This window comes from Saimiri boliviensis, chromosome 3 (genome assembly GCF_048565385.1).
Source record: "Saimiri boliviensis isolate mSaiBol1 chromosome 3, mSaiBol1.pri, whole genome shotgun sequence".
NCBI lineage: Eukaryota > Metazoa > Chordata > Mammalia > Primates > Cebidae > Saimiri > Saimiri boliviensis.
In genome coordinates, this window is record NC_133451.1 from 100310447 (window position 1) to 100332818 (window position 22372).

Below are 22372 nucleotides of genomic sequence, written 5' to 3' on the forward strand. Positions count from 1 at the left end.
CCAGCTGGAAAGTCTGAGCACCCGAACCAGGGCCGTGGCGGTGCTAAGTGTGAGAGAGACAAGCCTCGAGACAGGCCCCAGAGGCAGGGACAGGAAGACCTGATGATTGACTGGATGTGGGTTCCTAGAGAGGACAACCAAAGACAGCTCCTTTGAGAACTGTTACCAGGAGAACATGTACACATACTGCTAATTCAAAGCTTAATAAAGACCAAGCCTTAAGTCACAATTTCAGGTTCCTCGGGCTAGGGGTCATGTGGATATAAATTTAAAAATTACAGTAAAAAGAAATAAATTACTTATACATACTAGAGTGAAATCTAGCAATGGTTAACAATAAAGAGAAATACTTGATAGAAGAAATACAGTTAAATAAGTGCCCATGCCATATTACTAATAGAAAAAAATATAAAGCATATGTAGCCTTCTGACCAGACACAAATAAATTACTTTTGAGTGACTACATGTGATTTCAATTGAAAAAAAAAAAATCTCTACTGAGCAAAAACTTTGAGTTCTGGGCTAAAACAGTGCTCCTCAATCCCACCCTGGATTTGCTGAGTAAGATGGCATTTGCCTTACTGTTTGTTGTCATTTGTTCTTTTTTTAAGCAGGCCAATTTACCACTTACCAGTAAGAAATGGTTTAGAAGAAGGAGTTTGGGAAAAGGAAATGGAGAAAGAATAAATGGGCCAAAAGGGATAGGACAGAAAAGATAAAAGCATACTATATTGCAAATATATAGCCGGTATAAAAACCATCAGATTTTTTAAAGCGCGAATTTGATTTTGCTGAGTTCTCCTCTTTAAGGAGCAATGCTGAATGAACTCAATATGAGCAAGAAGATTCACAAGCAAGTGCCTCTTTTTATAACAACTAACGTCAGCAGTAGGACCAGAGAGTCGTTCTTACCATGTTTCAGATGTAGGCAGCTGTCATTCTTGGACCTGTACCTGCAGAAAATTGTGTCTTTAACAAATTTTTATTGATGAGGTTTTTGTACATTCCAAATATGTAGTAGCTACAATATCATGTGAACTTGTTTGCTTTACTATTCATGGTTCTTATACCAGCCATTTTTATTTGTGCACTACAAGTAGTGGCCTCATTTTTAATGAAAGAAAAAAGAGAAATAAATGGGACCTCACTGATGTCTTGAATTAATGTACAAGAAAGACAAACCCTATCATTATGTTTACATTTTTTAAAAACCCAAATCACAAGAGCTTCTCAAGGGAATACTAGGTAATATATCATAATCATCGTAAAATATTGTATCTTTAAGGAGTTACATAAAATAGTATAAAAGCAAGAGTGTTAAAGCAAAGTAAACACAGAAGCAAAAATAAAACGAATAAACAAACAAAATCCCACAGTTAACAACCAGGATTCCAGGTGACAGGTTTGGGAAACAGTTTTTACATGTACCTTCACACAGTCACATTTAAAAGAATGTCTTTTACATTTTTAAGAAGAATTTCAGGAAGAAAAAGCAGAGTTACAGAATCACAAGTTACAGTTACAGAAGAAAGCAGTGGGTAGAGAGACGCAGACTGCTTTAAAAGGTGTTTGTCAGAAGCCTGAGGATGGACTGGAAAGTTTCATGGTGCCTACCTGATGTAGATTCCTGTAGTTTCTCTCTCTTCCTCTTCTTTTTCTTACCCTGGAAGAAGAGAGGCACACTGTGAGGCTACAGATTGCACCATAAACACATGGATGAATGTGATGTGAAAGCACAGGCAGGCGGTCAACAAAGCGGTAAAGATGACTCACTCTCTGCCTCTCACCATCTCTCTCTAGAAACAGAGTCAGAGAGTAAGAGAATGGGAGAAAACAGTGACCTGGTGACCTCTGTCTCTATAGCTTCATATTTAACATCAATATTGACACCGTGGGCGTGCACACACACACACACACAAACACACACACACACAAACATAACGATGTCCTAAAGCTGTGGCCATAGGCCCCTCTTAGAGGAAAGCCAGCTTAATGAGGCATTCCTTTTCTTACTAACCACCACACTTAGAACCCGCTTCTGGTAGTGCCTAAGATAAACCTTACTGTGAATTCCGTTGTCTAATTGAAAGTTCTCTGGTGTTAATCAAGTACCCACAGGCCCTGTGGCACAGGCACAACAAAACCAAGGAGAAAGGGAGAAGAGAATGAAAGAACCTAGAAAACTTAAGATATTTCAAAGACTTACTTTTGGCAGTTAAGGAACTTGCTTCCTAAGACAGACAAAATAACATGGATATGCATACCATTTTAAATGTATTTCCAAATCATCTCAATGCCAAATTAAAAATTTAGATCCCAGTCACAGTGGTCTAATTTTTCCTTTTTCTTCATAACTACTTTGCCCTCAAAAATAATTTTAGGCCCGGTGTGGTGGCTGACACCTGTAATCCCAGCACTTTGAGGCAAATCACTTGAGGTCAGGAGTTCAAGGCCAGCCTGGACAACATGGTGAAACCCTGTCTTTACTAAAAATACAAAAATTAGTCTGGCTTGGTGGTGTGCGTCTGCAATCCCACCTACTTGGGAGGCTTAGACAGGAGCACTGCTTGAACCTGGGAGGGGGACGTTGCAGTGAGCCATGATCATACCACTGCAGGTGACAGTGTGAGATTCTGTCTCAAATAATAATAATAACTATTATTATTATTTTAGACCAGGTCAGGCACAGTAGCTCACACTTGTAATCCCAGCACTTTGGAAGGCACAGGCAGGAGGATTGCTTGAGCACAGGAGGTCGAGGCTATAGTAAACTATGATTATGCCACTGTACTCCAGCCTAGATGACAGAGCAAGACCTTGTCTCAAAATTATAATAATTTTAATGGTGTGGTGTATAGCCATAGTCCACTTATAGTAAATGACCAACCTGCATCAGGTATTTTCAAATAACTAATACAGAACACATATCATATCCAATATCTCTATCTTCTGTCTGTTGTAATAATCACATTAACAAATAATAAACAAAATAAAGCCATTAAGATTGTACTGTATATATTTTGTGGCTCTATGAAAGTGCCTACTTCTGCACCTCAAGATAGTTCTTCACATCATGTGGCCATTGAGGCTGTACAGCTTCAGAAGGGTGACTAAAATCATCCTACCAAACACTGAGGCAAAGAGCAGATATCAGTGACCCTGAGAAACAGCGCATCAAAAACAATGGAGTCTTCTTTCAGGATTATTAAAGTGCCCTGATGACAGGGAGTAGAGAGGGGGCACATGCTTCTTTCAGGAATCCACACAGTCCTTTCAATGGAATTACTGCAAGGTTCAGAAGTTGCTACAAAGTGGTTTCGTGTGTCTGGAACCTTATGTCACCTTTTCTTCTTTCCCTGCTCCATTTACCCTTCAACCCCTGTCTCAAGCGACATCTATTCCATGAACTTTTTCTGCTCCCCAACTTGTTCGTCCATCCTTCAGGGAGAGCTGGGGCTCCTCTTCTGAGCTCCCCATGACCCTGAGCTCACTGCTTACTGAATGCTTCACAGGTGCTGTCATGGGCTCTGTCCCCAGAGCACCACCTGGCTCTCCGAGCACCGTGCTCCCAACTCACACATGCCTAGATCATAGCCGGCACACAGTGACCATCTGAGGCCTGCACTGTTACCCCTCTACCGCTAAGTCAAATAACTGTTACCTTCTAGATATCAACCAGTTCTTCAAAAGACACTACATTTATGATATGCAAAAAGAACTAAGTAGTTTAGATGTATTAATGTCAAGTTATACAAAAACCAACATTCATGTATGGTAAAACAAAAAAATGTATTTTTGTTAACATTATACAGACTATATGATATTGGGAGCATTAAAAATTCAACTGAGAAGTTCTAACATTATAAATATTTCGCTAATCTCACCCAAGAAAATTTGTGCACTATTAATTTATGAAAACCTCAGTTATTAACCAAAGTTATAAAAGTAAATTGAAATTATAAATCTATGTCATAGAATAATATATTTTAACATTGAATCATTGACATACATATTTCACTGAGGATCAGGATACCATACCGGCACTAAATGCCTTGATTTTACCTTCAGTCTATCCCTGTAGAGTACTGTTATTTTAAGAGCAATATCTCTAGGTAAAGTACTATCATTGATCAGCTTCTGTTTGCTTCAGTAATTGACTGACTTATTTTGATTATGATGAAAACACTGTGAATGAAGCTGGGCTTTCCCTTCATTCAAAGAATATGCAAAACAATTTCCTTTAAAAGTTGTGCAGAGGAAAATCTTTAAAACTAAGTTCACATTCACATTACAGTAGCTTTCTTTAAAACTACTTTTTTCCCACCCATTGACATACAGAAGACGGAGCAAGATAGAGGGAGAGAGAGAGAATATGTAGGTGTTTCTATTATGTCTTTTTAAAAGTCAAAACTCAGGTAATTACTTAAGAATTAAAAAAAAAATTAAAGGCATTCAACAAGCAATGCTAAATAAAATTCACAGCACAATAAAGTTTATAAAGGTCGCAAGAGGAAGATTAGCTCTCCCCTTTTAGACAAACTACATCTAAAAGACACCCAGGGCAGGATTAGAAGAAGACACTTTTTTTTTTCTTTGAGACTGAGTTTTGCTCTTGTCACCCAGACTGAATTTGTGTAATGGCGTGATGCAGGATCACTCTGCCTCTCAGGTTCAAGCAATTCTCCTGCCTCAGCCTCCCAAGTAGCTGGGATTACAGGTGCACACCACTATGCCCAGCTAATTTTTATATTTTTAGTAGAGACTTCACCATGTTGGTCAGGCTGGTCTTGAACTTCTGACCTTAAGTGATCTGCTCACCTCCACCTCCACCTCCCAAAGTGCTAGGATTACAGGCGTGAGCCACTACACTGGCCAGAAGGAGACACTTTTGAAACTCTCTGAGTGAACACTGATCTTCCCACTTACAGGGCAGGGCAGGGGTTCTATACAGAGATGGTAATTGCTGCTCAGAAAACAGAAGCCTGGTTCAGGGGTGAAAAGTCTTCAACTATAGCAGTCTTAAGAAGGCATTGAGCTGGATACAGTGGCTCGTGCCTGTAATACCAGCACTTTGGGAGGCTGAGGCCAGTGGATCACCTGAGCTTGGGAGTTCAAGATCAGCCTGACCAACATGAAGAAACCCTGTCTCTACTAAAAATACAAAATTAGCTAGGCGTGGCGGCACACGCCTGTAATCCCAGCTACTCGGGAAGCTGAGGCAGGAGAAATGCTTGAACCTGGGAGGCAGAGGTTACGGTGAGCTGCAACTGTGCTATTGCACTCCAGCCTAAGCAACAAGAACGAAACTCCATCTCCAAAAAAAGAAGAAAAAAGAAAGAAGGCACTGCAAGACTGAGCTAATCTACTCAGGAGGAGGAAAACCATACAGGGTTTTTGTTTTCTCTGAGACAGAGTCTGGCTCTGTAGCCCAGGCTGGAGTGCAGTGGCACAATCTCAGCTGACTGCAACCTCTGCCTGCTGGGTTCAAGCAATTCTCATGCCTCAGCCTACCAAGTAGCTGGGACTATAGGCATGTGCCACTACGCCCAGCTAATTTTTATATTTTAGTAGAGATGGGGTTTCACTATGTTGGTCAGGCTGGTCTCAAACTCCTGACTTAATGATCTGCCCACCTCTGCCTCCCAAAGTGCTGACATTTCAGGCATGAACCACTGCGCCCAGATCGAAAACCATGTAGATTTTGAAGTCTGAGTGACCCGAATGAAAACTTCAGCTTAGCCACCTACTACGAGGCCTTAGACAAATTACCTAACCTCTTCAGCCTCTCAATTTCCTCACCTGAAAAACTGAGTAATAATATTCCTGTAATAATATTCACTCCACCACTGGGTTGCTGTGAAGAATTTAAGACAGTTCCTAACCATCAGCATATGGTAGTTACTAAAGCAACCAAAACAACTCAGAAGAGCTCACTGGGCTGTTTCCCATAAGTAACAGACGAACTCCTACTTCCTGTGTCAAACTTGTATCCAATGTCTGAGCACCAAACCTTGAGCAGTAAAGTGACCTTTTCTGTGGAGCACATTATAGGAAATAAATTGTGTAATCCATTTCCAGAAATAAGTTTCCTTGACCGTATGACCTCATATGCGCAACCTTGTCATCATCTCTGTGAGATCTTAAGCCCCACAGGAGCACCTAAAACAATGGCTGCATATTAAATTGTATATTGATTAATAGTTTCGCTCTTACCCTTTTAAAAAGCAATCACTCCACTTTTATTAAGATTGGCCTGGCTGGCATTTCTAATGCTTATCTCACATAGAACCTGAGAATTACTACAGACTGAATGTTATGTTCTCCCAAATGCATACGCTGAAATTCTAACCCCCAATGTGATGGTACAATGAGGCACAGCCTTTGGGAGGTGGCTACGGCCTCAGCAAGGAGCTCTCATGAAGGAGCTTAATGTCCTTATAAAAGAGACCCTGAAGCACTCTCTTCCTCCTTTTTCCACCTTGCAAAGATTCAGCCAGAAGACTGGGAGCAGGCCTTCACCAGACACCAAACCTGAACCCTGATCTTGGACTTCACAGGCTCCAGAAGTATGAGAAATAAACGTGTTGTTTGTAACCCACCATGTCTATTTTATTATAGCAGGCTGCATGAACTCAGACATAATAACTGCAAAATATTAAATTATTTTAAGGGCTTAAATAGTGAAAATTATTCCCCTCTATAAGATAAAATAGTCTTTGCCCTATCAAGACTACGTAAGTAAGATGCTCAAATTCTACAGTAATAAAACAATTGGCACTAAAAATGAGGTATTTCCTGCTGATAAAATTACTATGACTTAAACATGACATACCTACACTGAATAGAATACATGATGCTGGGTTACAGTAACATCAAAAGAGAATTCTTTACCCAGTTCAAAGTAGTCTGTGGCAAAACAGTCATCTGAATACACTGTTTATAAGAAGTGTAAAATGATACAGTTCTTTGGAAAGCAATGTGACAATATGTATCAAGAACTTTAAAATAGCTAGAGGCAGTGGCTCACACCTGTAATCCCAGCATTTTGGGAGGCGGAAGCGGGCAGATCACCTGAGGTCAGGTGTTTGAGACCAGTCTGGCCAACATGGTGAAACCCTATCTCTACTAAAAATACAAAAAATTAGCTGGGTATGGTGGTGTGTGCCTGTAATCCCAGCTACTCGGGAGGCTGAGGCAGGAGAATCCCTTGAACCCAGGAGGTGGAGGTGAGCCAGATCACGCCACTGCACTCTAGCCTGGGTGACAGGGTGAGACTCCATCTCAAAAAAAAAAAAAAAAAAAAAGATTTTAAAAATATTTACATTATTTACTTCCACAATGTATATATTAACATAAATAACAGTCCTGAATACAGGAGAAAACTGATGTACAGACATGTTTATTGAAGGAATATTTGCCGTTGTAAGAAAAATAGGAAGCAACTTAAATGTCTAAAACCAGGAAAAAATAAGACAAGTAAATTATGACATGCACTTAATGGAGTATTGATATACATAAACAGTATGCCATAACAGAGAAATGTTTTCTATATATAAGAGCAAGAAGCATGCAACAAATGTGTACATATATACACACATGCACACAAATATCCAAGTAAAAAAATAAAACTATACATAGGAAAAACATTAGAAGGTAATATAAATAGCTACTACTAATGTTGCCTTTACATAGTAAGATTATGGGCTTCTTTTTTTTTTAACCAAATTTTAATAATATTACTTTTATTTAAAAATTACTTTTATTACTATTACTTTTAATTAAAAATTACTTTTAATACCATTACTTTTATTTTTTAAAAAATTTATTTAAAAGCATTCATTAGCACCCAAGCAAAAAGGAAAAAAAAATGATAGCTCAAAGCTTTCATAATGCAATATATCCATAAAATCCTTATTACAAAGTTCATTAACGTCCAAAAATAAGAAGTAGTGCCAGCACTGTATATACCCTAAAACACGTTTCCTTCTTGAAAGCTAAAGAGCAAATGAATGAGAGTGGAGAGCCGTTGGTATGGAGAAGGGGCTTACATAATTGTCTCTTGCAGACCAGCCTGGATAAAGCTGCATATGTAGCTGTCTTTCTTTCCGTGCTAGTTCATAATATTTAGCCTGCTCTTCACGGGAGAGGGCATGCCACTAAAACAAAGAGAGGAAAGAAGAAAAAAAAAAAACAGAAGTAAGCAAAACAGCAACAGTACAGTTAATGTTTCAAACATCAAAAAATGAAAATATTAAGCATTTAAACTTTTATTTATTTTTAAATTGCCGAAGACCACGTGCCAAGTGCTGTAGAAATCTACTGGAGTCGGTGGCTAGAGTGAAACTCGAACTTTGGTTTCTCTATCCTGTTTTCCGATATCACATGAAACACATCAAAGTCAATCAAAGTACTCAAAGTAAAATGATCTCTGTCACCCACCCTTTCTCTTTTCCAACATAAATTAAAAAGAACTTTCACTGGTGAACCTCCACACCCAACTTGACCGTTTTTCACAGTTAGTTGCATATTCTGATATCTGAACCCAAGCACTTTTTATTTATGCAAAATGTGATAATTTCCAGATGTCTTTTAAAACAGATACACCCTCTCCTCACATGAATACTTTCCCATTTTGTCACATGAAGGGTCTGAAACCTTAATCATATGACCCTGTCTGTAGAGAAAGGCATGAAAAGTCAGCCTGTCTGCCTCCATCTCTTCACTGTCTCCTCACACTCGCACAGATGCTACGCTGTCTATGGGGAGAATGCTGATGACACTGTCCAGTTACCCAAGCACACGTTGTGGCTATGGCTTTGAGCTTCCTTCTGATGGAAGGAATAATGCAAGGCAGATTATTTAAGTTTATTTTGCCATCTAGAATTTGAGACTCTAGTTTCTAATATGAAGAATGTAGCTGCTAATATCCTTCAAACTTTTTGTCTCCTTTTTATATAACTGATTACGTAGCACATATAATAAAGTAGTTTATGTAGGAAAGGTATCTGGATTTTTTCTTTTTTTCTTTTTTCTTTCTTTTTTTTTTTTTTTTTTTTTTTTTTTGAGACGGAGTTTCACTCTTGTTGCCCAGGCTGGAGTGCAATGGTGCCATCTCAGCTCACTGCAACCTCTGCTTCCTGGGTTCAAACAGTTCACCTGCTTCAGCCTCCTGAGTAGCTGACATTACAGGCATGCGCCACCATGTCCAGCTAATTTTGTACTTTTTTAGTGGAGATGGGGTTTCTCCATGTTAGTCAGGCTGGTCTTGAACTCCTCACCCTAATGTGATCTGCCCGCCTTGGCCTCCCAAAGTGCTGGGATTACAGGCGTGAGCCACCACGCCCAGTTTGGTATTTGGGATTTTAAGAGGTTTACATTTGCACACTGCTTTGCAAACAACACTAGTGCATGACTCACCCCAGTCCCCAGCAGACAATTTTCATGTATTTTCCCAACTTCCCCAATGCCAGGATCTGCCAGCAGAATTTTCCAGAAAGAACTATCTGAGATTTGGGGAACCACTGTCCATGAGGGTAAGACCCAGAGGTGATGGTGCCTATACAAGGAGGAGACCAGAGCCCACACTACGCACACATACATTCTCACCTGACCACAGACACACATACAACGCTCACATGCTCACCCTAGCGTATATACCCACACCCATAGGCATAACACACATGCTCCTCTGTGCACATAAACTACATGCACAGCACACACACTCACCTTTGCACCCCCACGTGCTCACCTGTGCACACACCCAATCTGTCAGCTGACAGCCTCCCTGCTCCTGCTCTCCCCCGGCTCTCAGGTGTGAAGCTTCCCATTTTGCTTCCTTCCCATCCCAGGCTATGAGATCCTTTCCCATTCATGGCTGCCCTGCATATTAATTTTGATCTCCCTGTTCTTTTTTTTTTTTTTTTTTTTAATGATTTTTAAATAAGAGCAGTGAGAGAGCTTGATGAGAGAGAAAAACTTCTAGGAGAGGCTATGTCTAAGTCCTAATCAAATTGGACTCAGCCTCTAAAGAGTAGCTAAGAAAACAGAAACACCTGCTGCTCTTGTTTGACAACAGAACATGAAGCTGATTTCCTGAGACACGACAGCACCTTCCAGCCACACCCCACCTCCAGTTCCAGCCTCTAGTGCAAGAAGCAGCAGTTCCCACTAGCAGGGCAAGAGTCCATTTCCATTGAAAGCCCCTTAAAAGTCAGGCGATCTGTGCTAAATAGGATAGGTGATTTATTTTTTAATTGCTTTACAAGTATAGACTGTGAAGTTAAAAAGCATGACACACAGAGGAGCTTGCCCTGAGCCTAAAGGCAAATCAGGTGATGTGCTTTTGCTAAAAAAAAAAAAAAAAAAAAAAAAAAAAAAAAAAAAAAAAATGTAGAGGGAGGTGCCAGAAAAACAAAACAACCCTGGAAACAGTTACCTGAAGCACAGTTCTTTGTACTAGTAGCATAAACATTAGACAAATTGAGCCAAAGAAGAAGGTGTGTCTGGGGCAGCAGCGGTGATTTAAATTGGGATGGCAAAGTCACACTGCCTCTAGCAACTGACAGCTTTTTAAACCTAGAACAAGTGACCTAGTATTATAGACCTTCACAGGGAGAAAAAGCAAACTGGACACAAAAGGAAAAACATCATCCTTTTTGTCCTTTTTAAAAATTTTTTTAAGACGGGGTCTCGCTTTGTTGCTTGAGTGCAGTGGTGTAATCACAGCTCACTGCAGTCTTGAACTCCTGGGTTCCAGCAATCTTCCCACGGCAGCCCTGAGCCAACAGGATTACAGGAATACATTACCATGCCTGGCTAATCCTTGATTTTTTAAAGAAAAGTGATATTTATGGTGGGGTACAGTGGTTCAATGCCTGTAATCCCAGCACTTTGGGAGGCTGAGGTGGGCAGATCACTGGAGGCCAGAGGTTCAAGACCAGCCTGGGAAACATGGCAAAATCCTGTTTCAACTAAAAATAGAAAAATTAGCCAGGTGTGGCAGTGCATGCCTGTAATCCCAGCTACTCATGAGGCTGAGGCATGAGAACTGCTTGAATCTGAGAGGTGGAGGTTGCAGTGAGCCACGATTGCACCACTGCACTCCAGCCTGGGTGATAGAGCAAGACTCTTTCTCAAAAAGAAAACTGATATTTACACAGTTAGCTTTAGTGCTAAATAAAGATGGCTGGCAAGAGGCAAAGTTTTACCAATAAGGAAAAAAATTAGGGAAAAGAAGGAAAGAAGAAGTCTTCCATTTTAAATTTGTTTGTTCATTTATTTGACAAGTGTCCTTCCCCTGTACACAACACATTTTGTTACTGCAGTGTGTCAGTATAATTTTACATAACTTACAGCAGCTGAGAAAATCTGGAATCATAAATACAAATTAACTCCCAAAATATGTATCAAGGTTGGGTCTTCTACCCGAACAATCAGGTATTTTTCAGTTAAAACAAGAAACAGGTTGACAAAAGACCTCAGCTAATGAAACTGAATAAAAGGCAAGGAGGCAAGGTAGGCATAAACTAAACTATTTATTTACAAGTTCAATTACTTTAAATTCTGTTATTTCTAATGTACAACACCGACGCACAAATAGATCACTTACCAAATGAAACAGAAAATAAAATGATGGTATTAAAGTTTTGCAGTGAAAACAAAAAGTCTAGTTCAAACTCAAAAGATGGGTCTCTCTTTATGGGAATTTCTGAAACACAATGAACCAAAAATGCTTCTCTATCTCTGTTTACTGCAAAATAAAGGGTCAAACTTTTTAAAACAAATCTCATTGTCAAGATTCCACCAATTTGTGGGGAAAATACCCATTTATTTTGAAGAAACTTGTACAGTTCCAAGATAAAACATTCTCATGATAAATTCGTGATAAATGGATTTCCTTTAATAGCCAGAAAGGTCTGAAGAAAAAAGGCTTATTTTAAAATAAAATTTGTGCTATTATTATTTATAATATGGATTAAAAATAAAATTTTGACTAATTCATAGGAATGAATACTTCTATTTTAGAGATACAGTAAAAGTGAATAAAAATCAAAAGATAAAACATTCTGGGATGGATTTAAGATCCACTTTTAAGAACTCAAATTATCCCAGTGTAAAACTTCGTGATTTTGAAGCCAGAGACTTTAAAGAGTTAGCAAGGGCTGCCCTGCCAGAGGGGAATTACAAAAGGACAGAAAACCTGATCTTAATCAAAGATCTCAGAGACCTATAAATAGAAACAGGTGTCGAAATGAGAGACAGACAGGGACCCCAAATAAGAACCATCCTTTAGGACACATGCTCAGATCTGGGGATTGTTAAAGGAGCTGAGAAAGTAGCAACTATGGGAAATGTGCATTAAGAATAGGAAGCATACCTTCATATCATATCCTCACTTACTCTCTTGAGCAGGAAAGTAATTCCCACTGGAGGGCCAGGGGGCCCTTAACTCAAAAAAGAAAAAAGAAAAAACTCAGAGTTGCATACAAGCTGAAATAAAAACATCAGCCCTTCTTTTCCTCTGATTTCTTCTATTAAAGAGTCAGGGAAAATGACGATCAGCTTTTAAGCTTTTAAGGCGGAGTTCTTCCAAGATGATGGGAATCACTCATCTGCCATGATCTGGCTTGGGAAAGCATTGTAATTACTGTTATTAAATGTTTAAGAATCCACAGGGAAATAGGGCATTGTATACAGCACACCATAAAAAGCTATAATCTCACCGCACCCTCCCCCAGAAACCCTGGTGTCTTGCAGATGGGAAATAGCTGCATTTTGAGGCTCTTCAATGGGAATCAATAATGTAAGAAGGCCTGCTTCCCTCCTGTTCACATGGACTGGAAACCCCCTGCATATTTTCTGTTATAAATGCTCAAATTTATTAGGTTTGGAACAGACATGGTAAAGTTATCATTAACAATAGCGAACACATGATCCTCCACGTTTCACAAGGGTTGTTAGATCCTCCTCGGCTGAACGTTCATTTGCCGATCACGAATTTCTTCAGAGGTCGCAAAAACAAACACAGGGTCGCAAATTAAGAGGCCAGCACACAGATATGAAGAACATCAACAAATTAAGATGAAACATTTCTAAAATTATAATGTGATTATAGTGAAAATGTAATTTGAATTAGAGAAATTCAAACTTTTTCTACCACTCTTCAGCCAACTAACTCAAACCACTTCAATCCCATGCAAAGTACCTGGGAGGACTGTGTCTTCTGGCTGACAGTTGGACAATCCTAGAGTGTCTATCCTAGTTGCAACCTGGTGCCTGGTACACAATAGGTGCTCAGAAAAATATTACAGCATTGGTAAAAGGATGAATGAAAAGAAAAGGGTAAGCCAGAAACTTGGCAGGTGTACACTTTGAGATTTATTTAGAGGACAGTCTTTCTAGAATCAAGACTTCTCGGGATCATACACATTCTTCCATGTAAAGCCTCATGGTACAACAGCTCTGCTTCTGTCCTGGAAGGAGCGGCCACCTCTGTTTGCCAGGCTGGTCCCCCACGGGCCTTGCCGTAACTCCCTAAAAGGGCTAAGCGCTTTCTTGTTTCAGAGGCAGCACACACATGCTGCTCCTTCTGTGTGTGGGGAAGTCGACCTCTCCCCATTCGTCTCTACTTAGCTCCCACACCTCAGCTTAGAGACAGTTACGTCAGAGGGCCCTGCACATACCCTTGTTCTTCTTTCTCACTGAATCTTATTCCTTACATTCACAGAATTTATCATAATTTTTATTATCTATTTATTGGGTAATTATTTTTCTAAGGTCTATATTCTGTCACAAAACTTGAAGCTCCAGAAAGGCAAGGCAAGGGTTGTATCTATTATGGCTAATATACAACTTAACAATGATTTATTTATCTGTAAATTCTAGGTGGATATTTATTTATTTAATTTTATTTTTTTGAGACAGAGTCTCTCTCTGTTGCCCAGGCTGCAGAGCAGTGGCATGATCTCGGCTCACTGCAACCTCCACCTCCCAGGTTCAAGTGATTCTCCTGCCTCAGTCTCCCAAGTAGCTGAGATTATAGGTGTCCACCACCACACATCCGGCTAATTTTTTGTATTTTTAGTAGAGATGGGGTTTCACCATGTCGGCCAGGCTGGTCTCAAACTCCTGGCCTCAGGTGATCCACCCACCTCGGTCTCCCAAAGTGCTGGAATTACAGGCGTGAGTGAGCCAGCCACCATGCCCAGTTGCTCCATATTTTATTCAAAAATTATTACCTAATGTCCAGGCATCATGCTTGGTCCAAAAAGATAATAAATATTTGCTTAAAGAATGACAAAGGGGACTGCATGTGTGGCTTATGCCTGTAATCCTAGCATTTTGGGAAGCTGAGGCGGGTGGATCATGAGATCAGGAGTTCGAGATCAGCCTGACCAACATGGTGAAACCCCGTCTCTACTAAAAATACAAAAATTAGCCAGGCCTGGTGGCGTGTGCCTGTAATCCCAGCTACTCAGGAGTCTGAGGCAGGAGAATCACTTGAACCCAGGAGGAGGAGGTTGCAGTGAGCCAAGAGCCAAGATCACACCACTGCACTCCAGCCTGGTGACAGAGCAAGACTCCATGACACACACACAAAAAGAATGATAATGGGGCCGGCACAGTGTTACACGCCTGTAATCCCATCACTTTAGGAGGTCAAGGAGGGTGGATCACTTGAAGTCTGGAATTCAAGACCAACCTGACCAACGCACTGAAACATCGTATCTCCTAAAAAAAATACAAAAATTATCCAGATAGGCATCTGTAATCCTAGCTAGTCAGAAGGCTGAGGCAGAAGAATCGCTTGAAGCTGGGAGGCAGAAGTTGCACTGAACCAGGATCATGCCACTGTACTCCAAGCTGGGTGACAGAGCAAGACTCATCTCAAAAAAAAAAAAAAAAGGCCGGGCGTGGTGGCTCAAGCCTGTAATCCCAGCACTTTGGGAGGCCAAGGCAGGTGGATCACGAGGTCAAGAGATCGAGACCATCCTGGTCAACATGGTGAAACCCCGTCTCTACTAAAAATACAAAAAACTAGCTGGGTGTGGTGGCGCGTGCCTGTAATCCCAGCTACTTAGGAGGCTGAGGCAGGAGAATTACCTGAGCCCAGGAGGTGGAGGTTGCGGTGAGCCGAGATCGCGCCATTGCACTCCAGCCTGGGTAACGAGCGAAACTCCGTCTCAAAAAAAAAAAAAAAAAAAAAAAAAAGAAAAGAAAAAAGAAAAAGAATGATAATGGGGCCAGGCAAGGTGGCTCACACTTGTTCCCCCAGCACTTTGGGAAGCTGAAGTGGGAGGTTTGCTTGAGCCCAGGAGTTTGAGACCAGCCTAGGCAACATAGCAATACACATTCTCTACAAAAAAAATTTTTTAAATTAGCCAAGCATGGTGGCAACAACTATAGTCTCAACTACTTGGGAGGCTGAGGTGGGAGGATAGCTTGAACCCAGGAGGTTAAGGCTGCAGTGAACCATGATCATGTCACTGTACTCCAGTCCAGCTTGGGCAACAGAGTGAGACTGTGTCTCAAAAAAAACAAAAAACAAAAAACAAAAAACAAAAAAGAAAAGAAAACAGTTATCAGTCTAAGTTGTTTATAACGTATCATAACAAATCTTGAAGTGCAAACACATTCCATGACCACCTGATAGGTGATTAAATTGGGGCAGATTTTCATGAAGCAGTTCCACGGCTGCCATAAACATTTATGCCTGACTCCACTACTTACCCTTCTGCCGAGAATCTGGTTGATAGCTGCACTTTCTTTTAGAGTACACTCAGCGACGACATTCGCTCTCATTTCTTTCATGTATAACATAAAAGCATTCAGAGGCTTCTTAATGTGAGGTCTTTTTGGCTCCTGCTCCTTTCTCTGTTCATGCTGAGGCTTCCTAAAAGGTGGTGGTGGTGGTGGTTAGGGGAAGGGGTAGAAGGAATGAGGACGGGATGGGGAGAAGAGAAGCAGAGCACCTGCTCAGGCTGGGGACAACTCTATTGCTCCAGAACACCATCAACTTGGAAGAGCAGCTCTTGACTCATTTGATGAAACACTGAGAGGCAAACAACCAATCCAACAGGGCTTCCTATCTACTCAGTGACTCTCTCTGAATAAAAGCCTTTGGTTTGAGAAAGTGGACCTGTCATTATAGAACTATGAACACCAAGTAGAAATGGACTTGGCATAGTGAAGGTGCTCCAGGTGGGCTCTGAGGCTGAGTTCTTTGGTCCCCTGAGAAGAAGCTGAACATACAGCACAGGTGATCATTCCTCTTTCAGAACAGAGGTTCTTAACTTTTGCAGGGGCTTAAGGACCACTTGGAGAAGCTAATAAATTTTAGACCTTTTCCCCCAAACAAATGCAAGTTGCCTTTGCATACATTTGCGAGGGCTTTATGGACTATCATACGCTGCCTACCACCTCCACCGTCCCATCCACAAAACCTAGATTAAGAAGCTCAATTACTAATCTCTTCAGAGTAAATTAATTTAGCCCTGCTCCAACAGTTTGAGACAACCCTGGCCCAACAGGGAATCTTGGGCTTTATTTCTTTCCCTTGAATTCTGTGCTGTTGAAGCTTGGACCCAGGGTAACTGTACTTCCAGAAAAAGGTGTATTAAACCCTCCAGTCTACTTCACTCAGGTAGGAATAGGTTCTCGCCAAAAATCTGAACCAAATGAAAATTCAGTGATAAATGGCTAAACTCCAGAGTCTTGAATGCCCATGCTCTGAAGATTTCTCCATTTTGATGGGGTTCCCATGATCTTTTGAGGTCCGTGCTCCTTTCTAACTGCAGGATCAAAATCAGCACAGAAGGAATCAAGCCGCTTAATGTCCTCAGGGACAGAGCTTTCAAGGCAGAGGTCCACTGAGTTTCACAGTAACAGAAAGAGGTGAAGGATCACTGCTGCAAAGGAGCATCGGTGTAGAAATCCTGCATAGCCTAAGGCAACCACAGCAGAGCCCGAGTGGATACTTACACGTGCATTAGGTCACTGTCCGTGTGTGGATGTTCTTGTTTGACCTGAGGTGTTACAATAGCTGGATGAGGGATGCCAGTTGTGTGGGGACCAGGAGGACCGGGGATCATGTGATGGGAAAACCTAAAAGAAGGGAAGAGAATAAAACAATGTACTACTGGCTCTTGTAGCAAAAGCGAGATGGAATTTCAAAGCAATCCACTAACTGCTACCGGCTAAGAGTAAAAACACATCTTTACGCACAGAAACATTAACTAAAAATTAGAGTGGGCCGATAATTATTTTTTTCTTTCTGTATTCAGGTGGAAATATTCATAATTATTCCCTGTAGTTTTTTCAAACTAATAGTAGAATATGACATTTTTCTAGGAAGGCTATAGGCCATAAGATTAAAAAAAAAAACTGAATCATTTTTCTTGCAAAGCAATTTTAAAATAAGAATTTCATTAAAAGTCATTATTAGAAATATAACACTTTAAGATTTAGCTTTTAAAGTGATTTTTAAATGAAAGAAAAAGGTACCACATGTTAAAATCTCTGCCTATATTCCTAAGCAAACCATCACAATGAAAATTTTCTCATCATGTTGGCTTCCTCATCCATATTAGGAAGGAACAACTGAGAAAAAGGACAGGAATCAGTCTCCCATTTAATAAGGTTTCCATTAACATCATCCAAAATGATTTTCTGTGCAGACATAAACTAATGTTTCAGAGATCACATCTTATGGAAAACTGGTAACAGAAATAAGGAGAAGAATTTAATTTAAAGGAAGGATACAGTTCTGCATCAAGGTTAAAAACTACACCCGCCAAAGGCTTTTCCCCAAGTATGCTTGTACAGTATCAAAAAATCTTCAAATATCCACCACCAGCCAACACAAAGGAGGGAAACTGCCATGCAAGAAAAATAAATAAATAAAGACAGTCCTTTCAATATGCTCTCTAGATAAATTTGGATATGTTTTAGAAATCTTTGCTTTTCAAACTGTTTTAAAGTAAACAGTTAATTCAGCAAGAACAACATTCTCAGGTCTTTCATCACAGCCTACACAATTAATTTCCTCATCTGGAAAGGAACTAAGCTAGGACATACATTTTTCAAAAACAAGTTTTAAAATATTAAGGAAGCATGGTAAAAATACAAATATTTGACCAAATAACGATGATCTGTTAAATGTATTACTTGCAAAAATACGTGATGCTAGTTATTTGCCTGTCAGAATCCTAACATCAGATGGTTCTTACAATGTTAAAAAGTATAAAAATATGTTTTAAGGGGAAAGATATTGATTCCATCTCCTCCCACAATCAGCTACATTTACAAGTCACTGAAAAAGAAAATTTTAAGCTGTAATTCACCCGAGAAAATATGAAATTTATACCCATATAAAAAAGACAGATTCACAACCAGTTAATAACCTACCAGTTTGACTTCCGGCACAATAATGCTAGCTCCCTTGACAAAGCCACATCGAACACACAGATAATGCATCCCAAATGTGTGTACATCAAGCACAGGGCACAGAGCCATCCTCTCCAGAAGCAAAAGCATCACACACAGCAGCTTCTCGGGGAAGCGCAGCAGGCCTCCCGAGCTCCGCTGGCACAACCATGTCCACACAGGCCTGATTCACACACTAGGACATACACCCTGTACGGCCTGCCAGCCTGTCCACACCGTTCTGTTTCTTCCGACAGCCTCCATCCAGGAAGGCTCTAGGCTCTGGGTATTTTCAAACACTGCCGCATCAAACTGATATAACTTTCCACAAATGAAGCATATTATAGAACTGAGACCAAACCAGTTTTTATCCTCCTCCGGCATATTTTGAATCAAACAAACTCTTCTTGTAATGCCCGCTTTCCAGACAGTTCCATCCCACAGTCAGGCGGTCACGGACTGGTTTGGAGGCAATGCTTTCCAGGGAGGCTGTGTCCATTCCCCGATGGTGTGGCTGGTGTGGCTGCGGCACAGTGCAGGGCTCCTACCCGGGACTCTCTCTGACACCTAGTGTGGGAGCCAGGCACACTGCACAGACAGACACATGGCTGAGGTATGCACCCTCCTAGCCGACCAAAAGGCAAGCAGAGGCGCACAGGATGCAAGCACGAGAAGAGCAACTTGTCCTCCAGCGCCCCGGTTTCCACCTCCACCTACCTGGACATGGAAGTGTCGACTGACAGTGAGGATGGGTAGGGTTGCCTGAATCCACCCGTGATGGGATATACAGGCTGACCTTGCCTGAGGTCACAGAAGAAAGGAACCCATCAATGACAAAACACGAGTTACCAACCAGCAGTAAGAGTTGGATGAGGGGAGAAGAGGGAGATATTCAAACAGAATCTGGTGGAAGTATTACAGACCCCCACATGGTTTCAGATATGTAACCCTTCCCCTTCCTCACCCGCCACCCAATCAAACCATAATTTGCCTTGAACGAAAACTCCCACCCTCAACTTGGAAACACACTGTTCACAAATTACGTCTCTTTTATTCCGTCCCCTCTCCCAACCCCATTAATGCTTTGAACAAAGTAGGCACTTGAATGTTTATTGAATATAACAGAACCCTGAGAATACTGAAATATTCCCTTCAGAGAAGGAGCTGAGTGACTCGTCAGAATTTTTGAGAATTTCAGGTAAGGGAAGAAAGAAGAAAATAAAACTTTATATAAAAATAAACATTTTGAAAACACCGTACTTTCCCCCCATATATATGTTAAAGTCAAGAATTAAAAGACTAATTCACTGGAATTGTTTTCTCGCCACCATAAGTCCATCTTTCCCTCTGTTCTTTCTACATCTCTCATTTTTCATTTACACAGACTTTATTTCTAGCTGCCAGTGGTACAATTCAGCACAGGACTATTGCCCCTAAGTCGCTAAGTTCAGACAGAATAATTGATCTAGGTTTGAAAGTGTATGCATAATCAATTAAGTTCAAGCAGTTACTGACTAAGAGATGTAATGTTAGGTAGAGAGAGAGAAAGAGAGAAAGCTGGATGTTCATGGCAGGATAAGACTTCCTGGCTGAAGAAGGATAATGCAAGGATGTCCAGCTATGGAGATGTGGACCGATGACATGGGGGCTTTGAAGTAGAGAACCGAGTGGAAAAAGGAGAGAAATAGGTGCTGGAGTTGAGAATTATTTCTATGGAGAACTGGGGAGGGAAGAGTGGAGAGAGTATGGGAATGGAAGGAAGAAAATGATTAGTGGGCTAATCATAAAATAATAAAAATAGGCTATTCTGCATTATTCTTTCTTCCCAAAGTATACTTCCTTCACCTTCATAATTGAAAAGATTTTGGAGGCAGCAGTTAGCATATTTTTAGAAATAAATAACAAAATAAAGAGCATTAGCATTTATATTCCGAAAAAAACAAGGCCCCCAAATCAGTTTTTTACTACTCTGAACTCAAATTGGACGCTTACTTCTTTAACATCCAAAAGCTCTTATATTGTTGAATTTCTCTCTAGTTATTTTTGTCATTTACCTCATTTGCCCACTTACAAGCAAAGGTAGATATTCTACATGTGTAAGTTAATGTTTCAAAAACATAAGTTGTTCATTTAAAAAAAAAAAAACTAGAAAAGGAAAACCACACTGAGCACTAACTGTACAGGCACAGCAAATGCCTAAAGCCACAAATTGAACCCATGAAACTATAAGCTTCAAAGCAAATGCTACAGTCATTTTCTACCCGTATTAGCAAACAGATTCAATCCATTTTAAAGTCTGTATGTTTTTTAATCTTTTAAATTGAGATGAATAAAGTTAGCGCCTTGCTTGTTGATGTGAAATTTCTTCAACTCCACAAGTGTTATCATTCGCAAATCTAATTTCCATGAATGGAAAGTGGAAGAACATGAGTTCAAATGCCTGGCTGAAGGTTGCGGCAAGGTTCTTACCAGCCAAGAGGTGGGGTGATCTGTCCAACACCACCAGGAGACAGAGGATAAAAAGTAGGGATATCAGGAGCTGGAGGATGTCTGGACATGCCTGTTAAACAGAACAGAGAGGTACCATTTTCAGATTCACAGGATATTTAACCAGAAAAGTAACTACAGGTTTTATAACATTCATACTTAAAGTTTAGAATGAAACAATATTTATTCACCAGATCCAAAGAACAGGAGTCAATATTTTTAGCGTTTCTCAAGATTTCAACATCTGGGAAAACTGGGCCTTCAGATAATATTATATTAAGGAACTCCTAAAGGAGTAAAGATGCCGCTAGTAATATAGTCATCAAAATAGACTTTTAAATTATTTATTTTGCCCTCATTATTTCATGTTAGTTAAGAAAATGGTAGACAATTGTTTTGTATAGCATGAAAATGGTTTTTCTGTGGAATGGAAAATGACAGCCCTTCATAAGTAGATGGCTTGCCATGGTGTTCAAGGATTAGGTAAATCGACGTTTTCATATTTTCATTGGTTCCCTTATGGACACTTAGATTTGGGAAATGTGACACCTCAGAGGATCAAAGATTAATTAGGAATCATCTTCAGCCCCATAATGGTCACACTTGATATGATTCATTTGGTCTCTGTCTGCCACTTCAGCTCCAACTAAGCTCTTCATCAAGTTGAGTCCTCTGGGCTGCAAGGTCAAGTTGTTCTGAATTAGCTGAATTCCACAGAAAATGAGAGTGCCACCAAATTGTTTCTTGAGCTCACACTCCCTGGAGTACACTGCCCTGTAACTGTGAAAACCACCTAAAGATTACACGTAATCCTAGTCCCAAGTGACGCCCTTTTGTTTATACCTTACCCTAGGTACAGGAGAAAAAAATGACAAGACAAATGCAGAAAATATAAAATACAAAAACTTAGATTCAGTGTATTTGGGAGAAACTGATTCGGAATAGAAAAAAGCCACAGAAGTGTCTTCACATAGCTAATGATGGCTTTAAAAGGCCACTTCCATATACGAGCACATATTCCAAGGTTTAACACCCAGATTATACGTTCAGTGACTGTAAATATTATTTACTGGCTAATATATGGAATTAGATGAGTACATGGAAGATGTTTCTTAAATATTCTGCTTTTTACTATTTAAAATGACCAGGAATTTCATTTGTATCTTAAAGATATTGAAAGCCTTGAAACTGGGAATGACAAGAAGTGCTATCTTCAAAGCTGGTGTTAATTCAACTTTGAAGTTAGAACAAACTATTTCTCAATTCTTACAGAAAGTAGGTGGAAAGGAAAAAAGTCTTTAATCTCTCAACAGAGAGCTTACTTTAAATCATCTCACGTTTTGCTCTTTTTAAAACAATGGTCTCAAATAGCCTTTATTTAAAAAAATTGTTTTTGTTAGAAATATTGACTCTTTTGGTTACAGTGGAACATAAATTTTTTACTCTAGGATTTTTTGGGGGT

The 22372-nt window shown here is 40.1% G+C and overlaps 1 protein-coding gene across 6 annotated transcripts in view; it reads right to left on the reverse strand.

Annotated features, from left to right (window-relative positions):
• LEF1 (lymphoid enhancer binding factor 1) overlaps nt 1–22372 on the reverse strand; it is a 124955-nt gene that overhangs the window by 15211 nt on the left and 87372 nt on the right. For 2 of the 6 annotated variants that reach the window (XM_039468020.2, XM_003929467.4), the window contains exons 5-10: nt 20893–20983; nt 16981–17103; nt 15730–15892; nt 8049–8156; nt 1615–1663; nt 913–953 (exon numbers count right to left, since the gene is read on the reverse strand). In XM_039468020.2, coding sequence (XP_039323954.1) covers nt 919–953; nt 1615–1663; nt 8049–8156; nt 15730–15892; nt 16981–17103; nt 20893–20983 — 569 coding nt within the window. In that variant the 3' untranslated portion in view covers nt 913–918. Of the gene's footprint in view, nt 1–912; nt 954–1614; nt 1664–8048; nt 8157–15729; nt 15893–16980; nt 17104–19140; nt 19225–20892; nt 20984–22372 lie in introns of all 6 variants that reach the window. The other 4 variants (XM_039468017.2, XM_074396538.1, XM_039468018.2 and 1 more) reach the window with 3 other exon arrangements.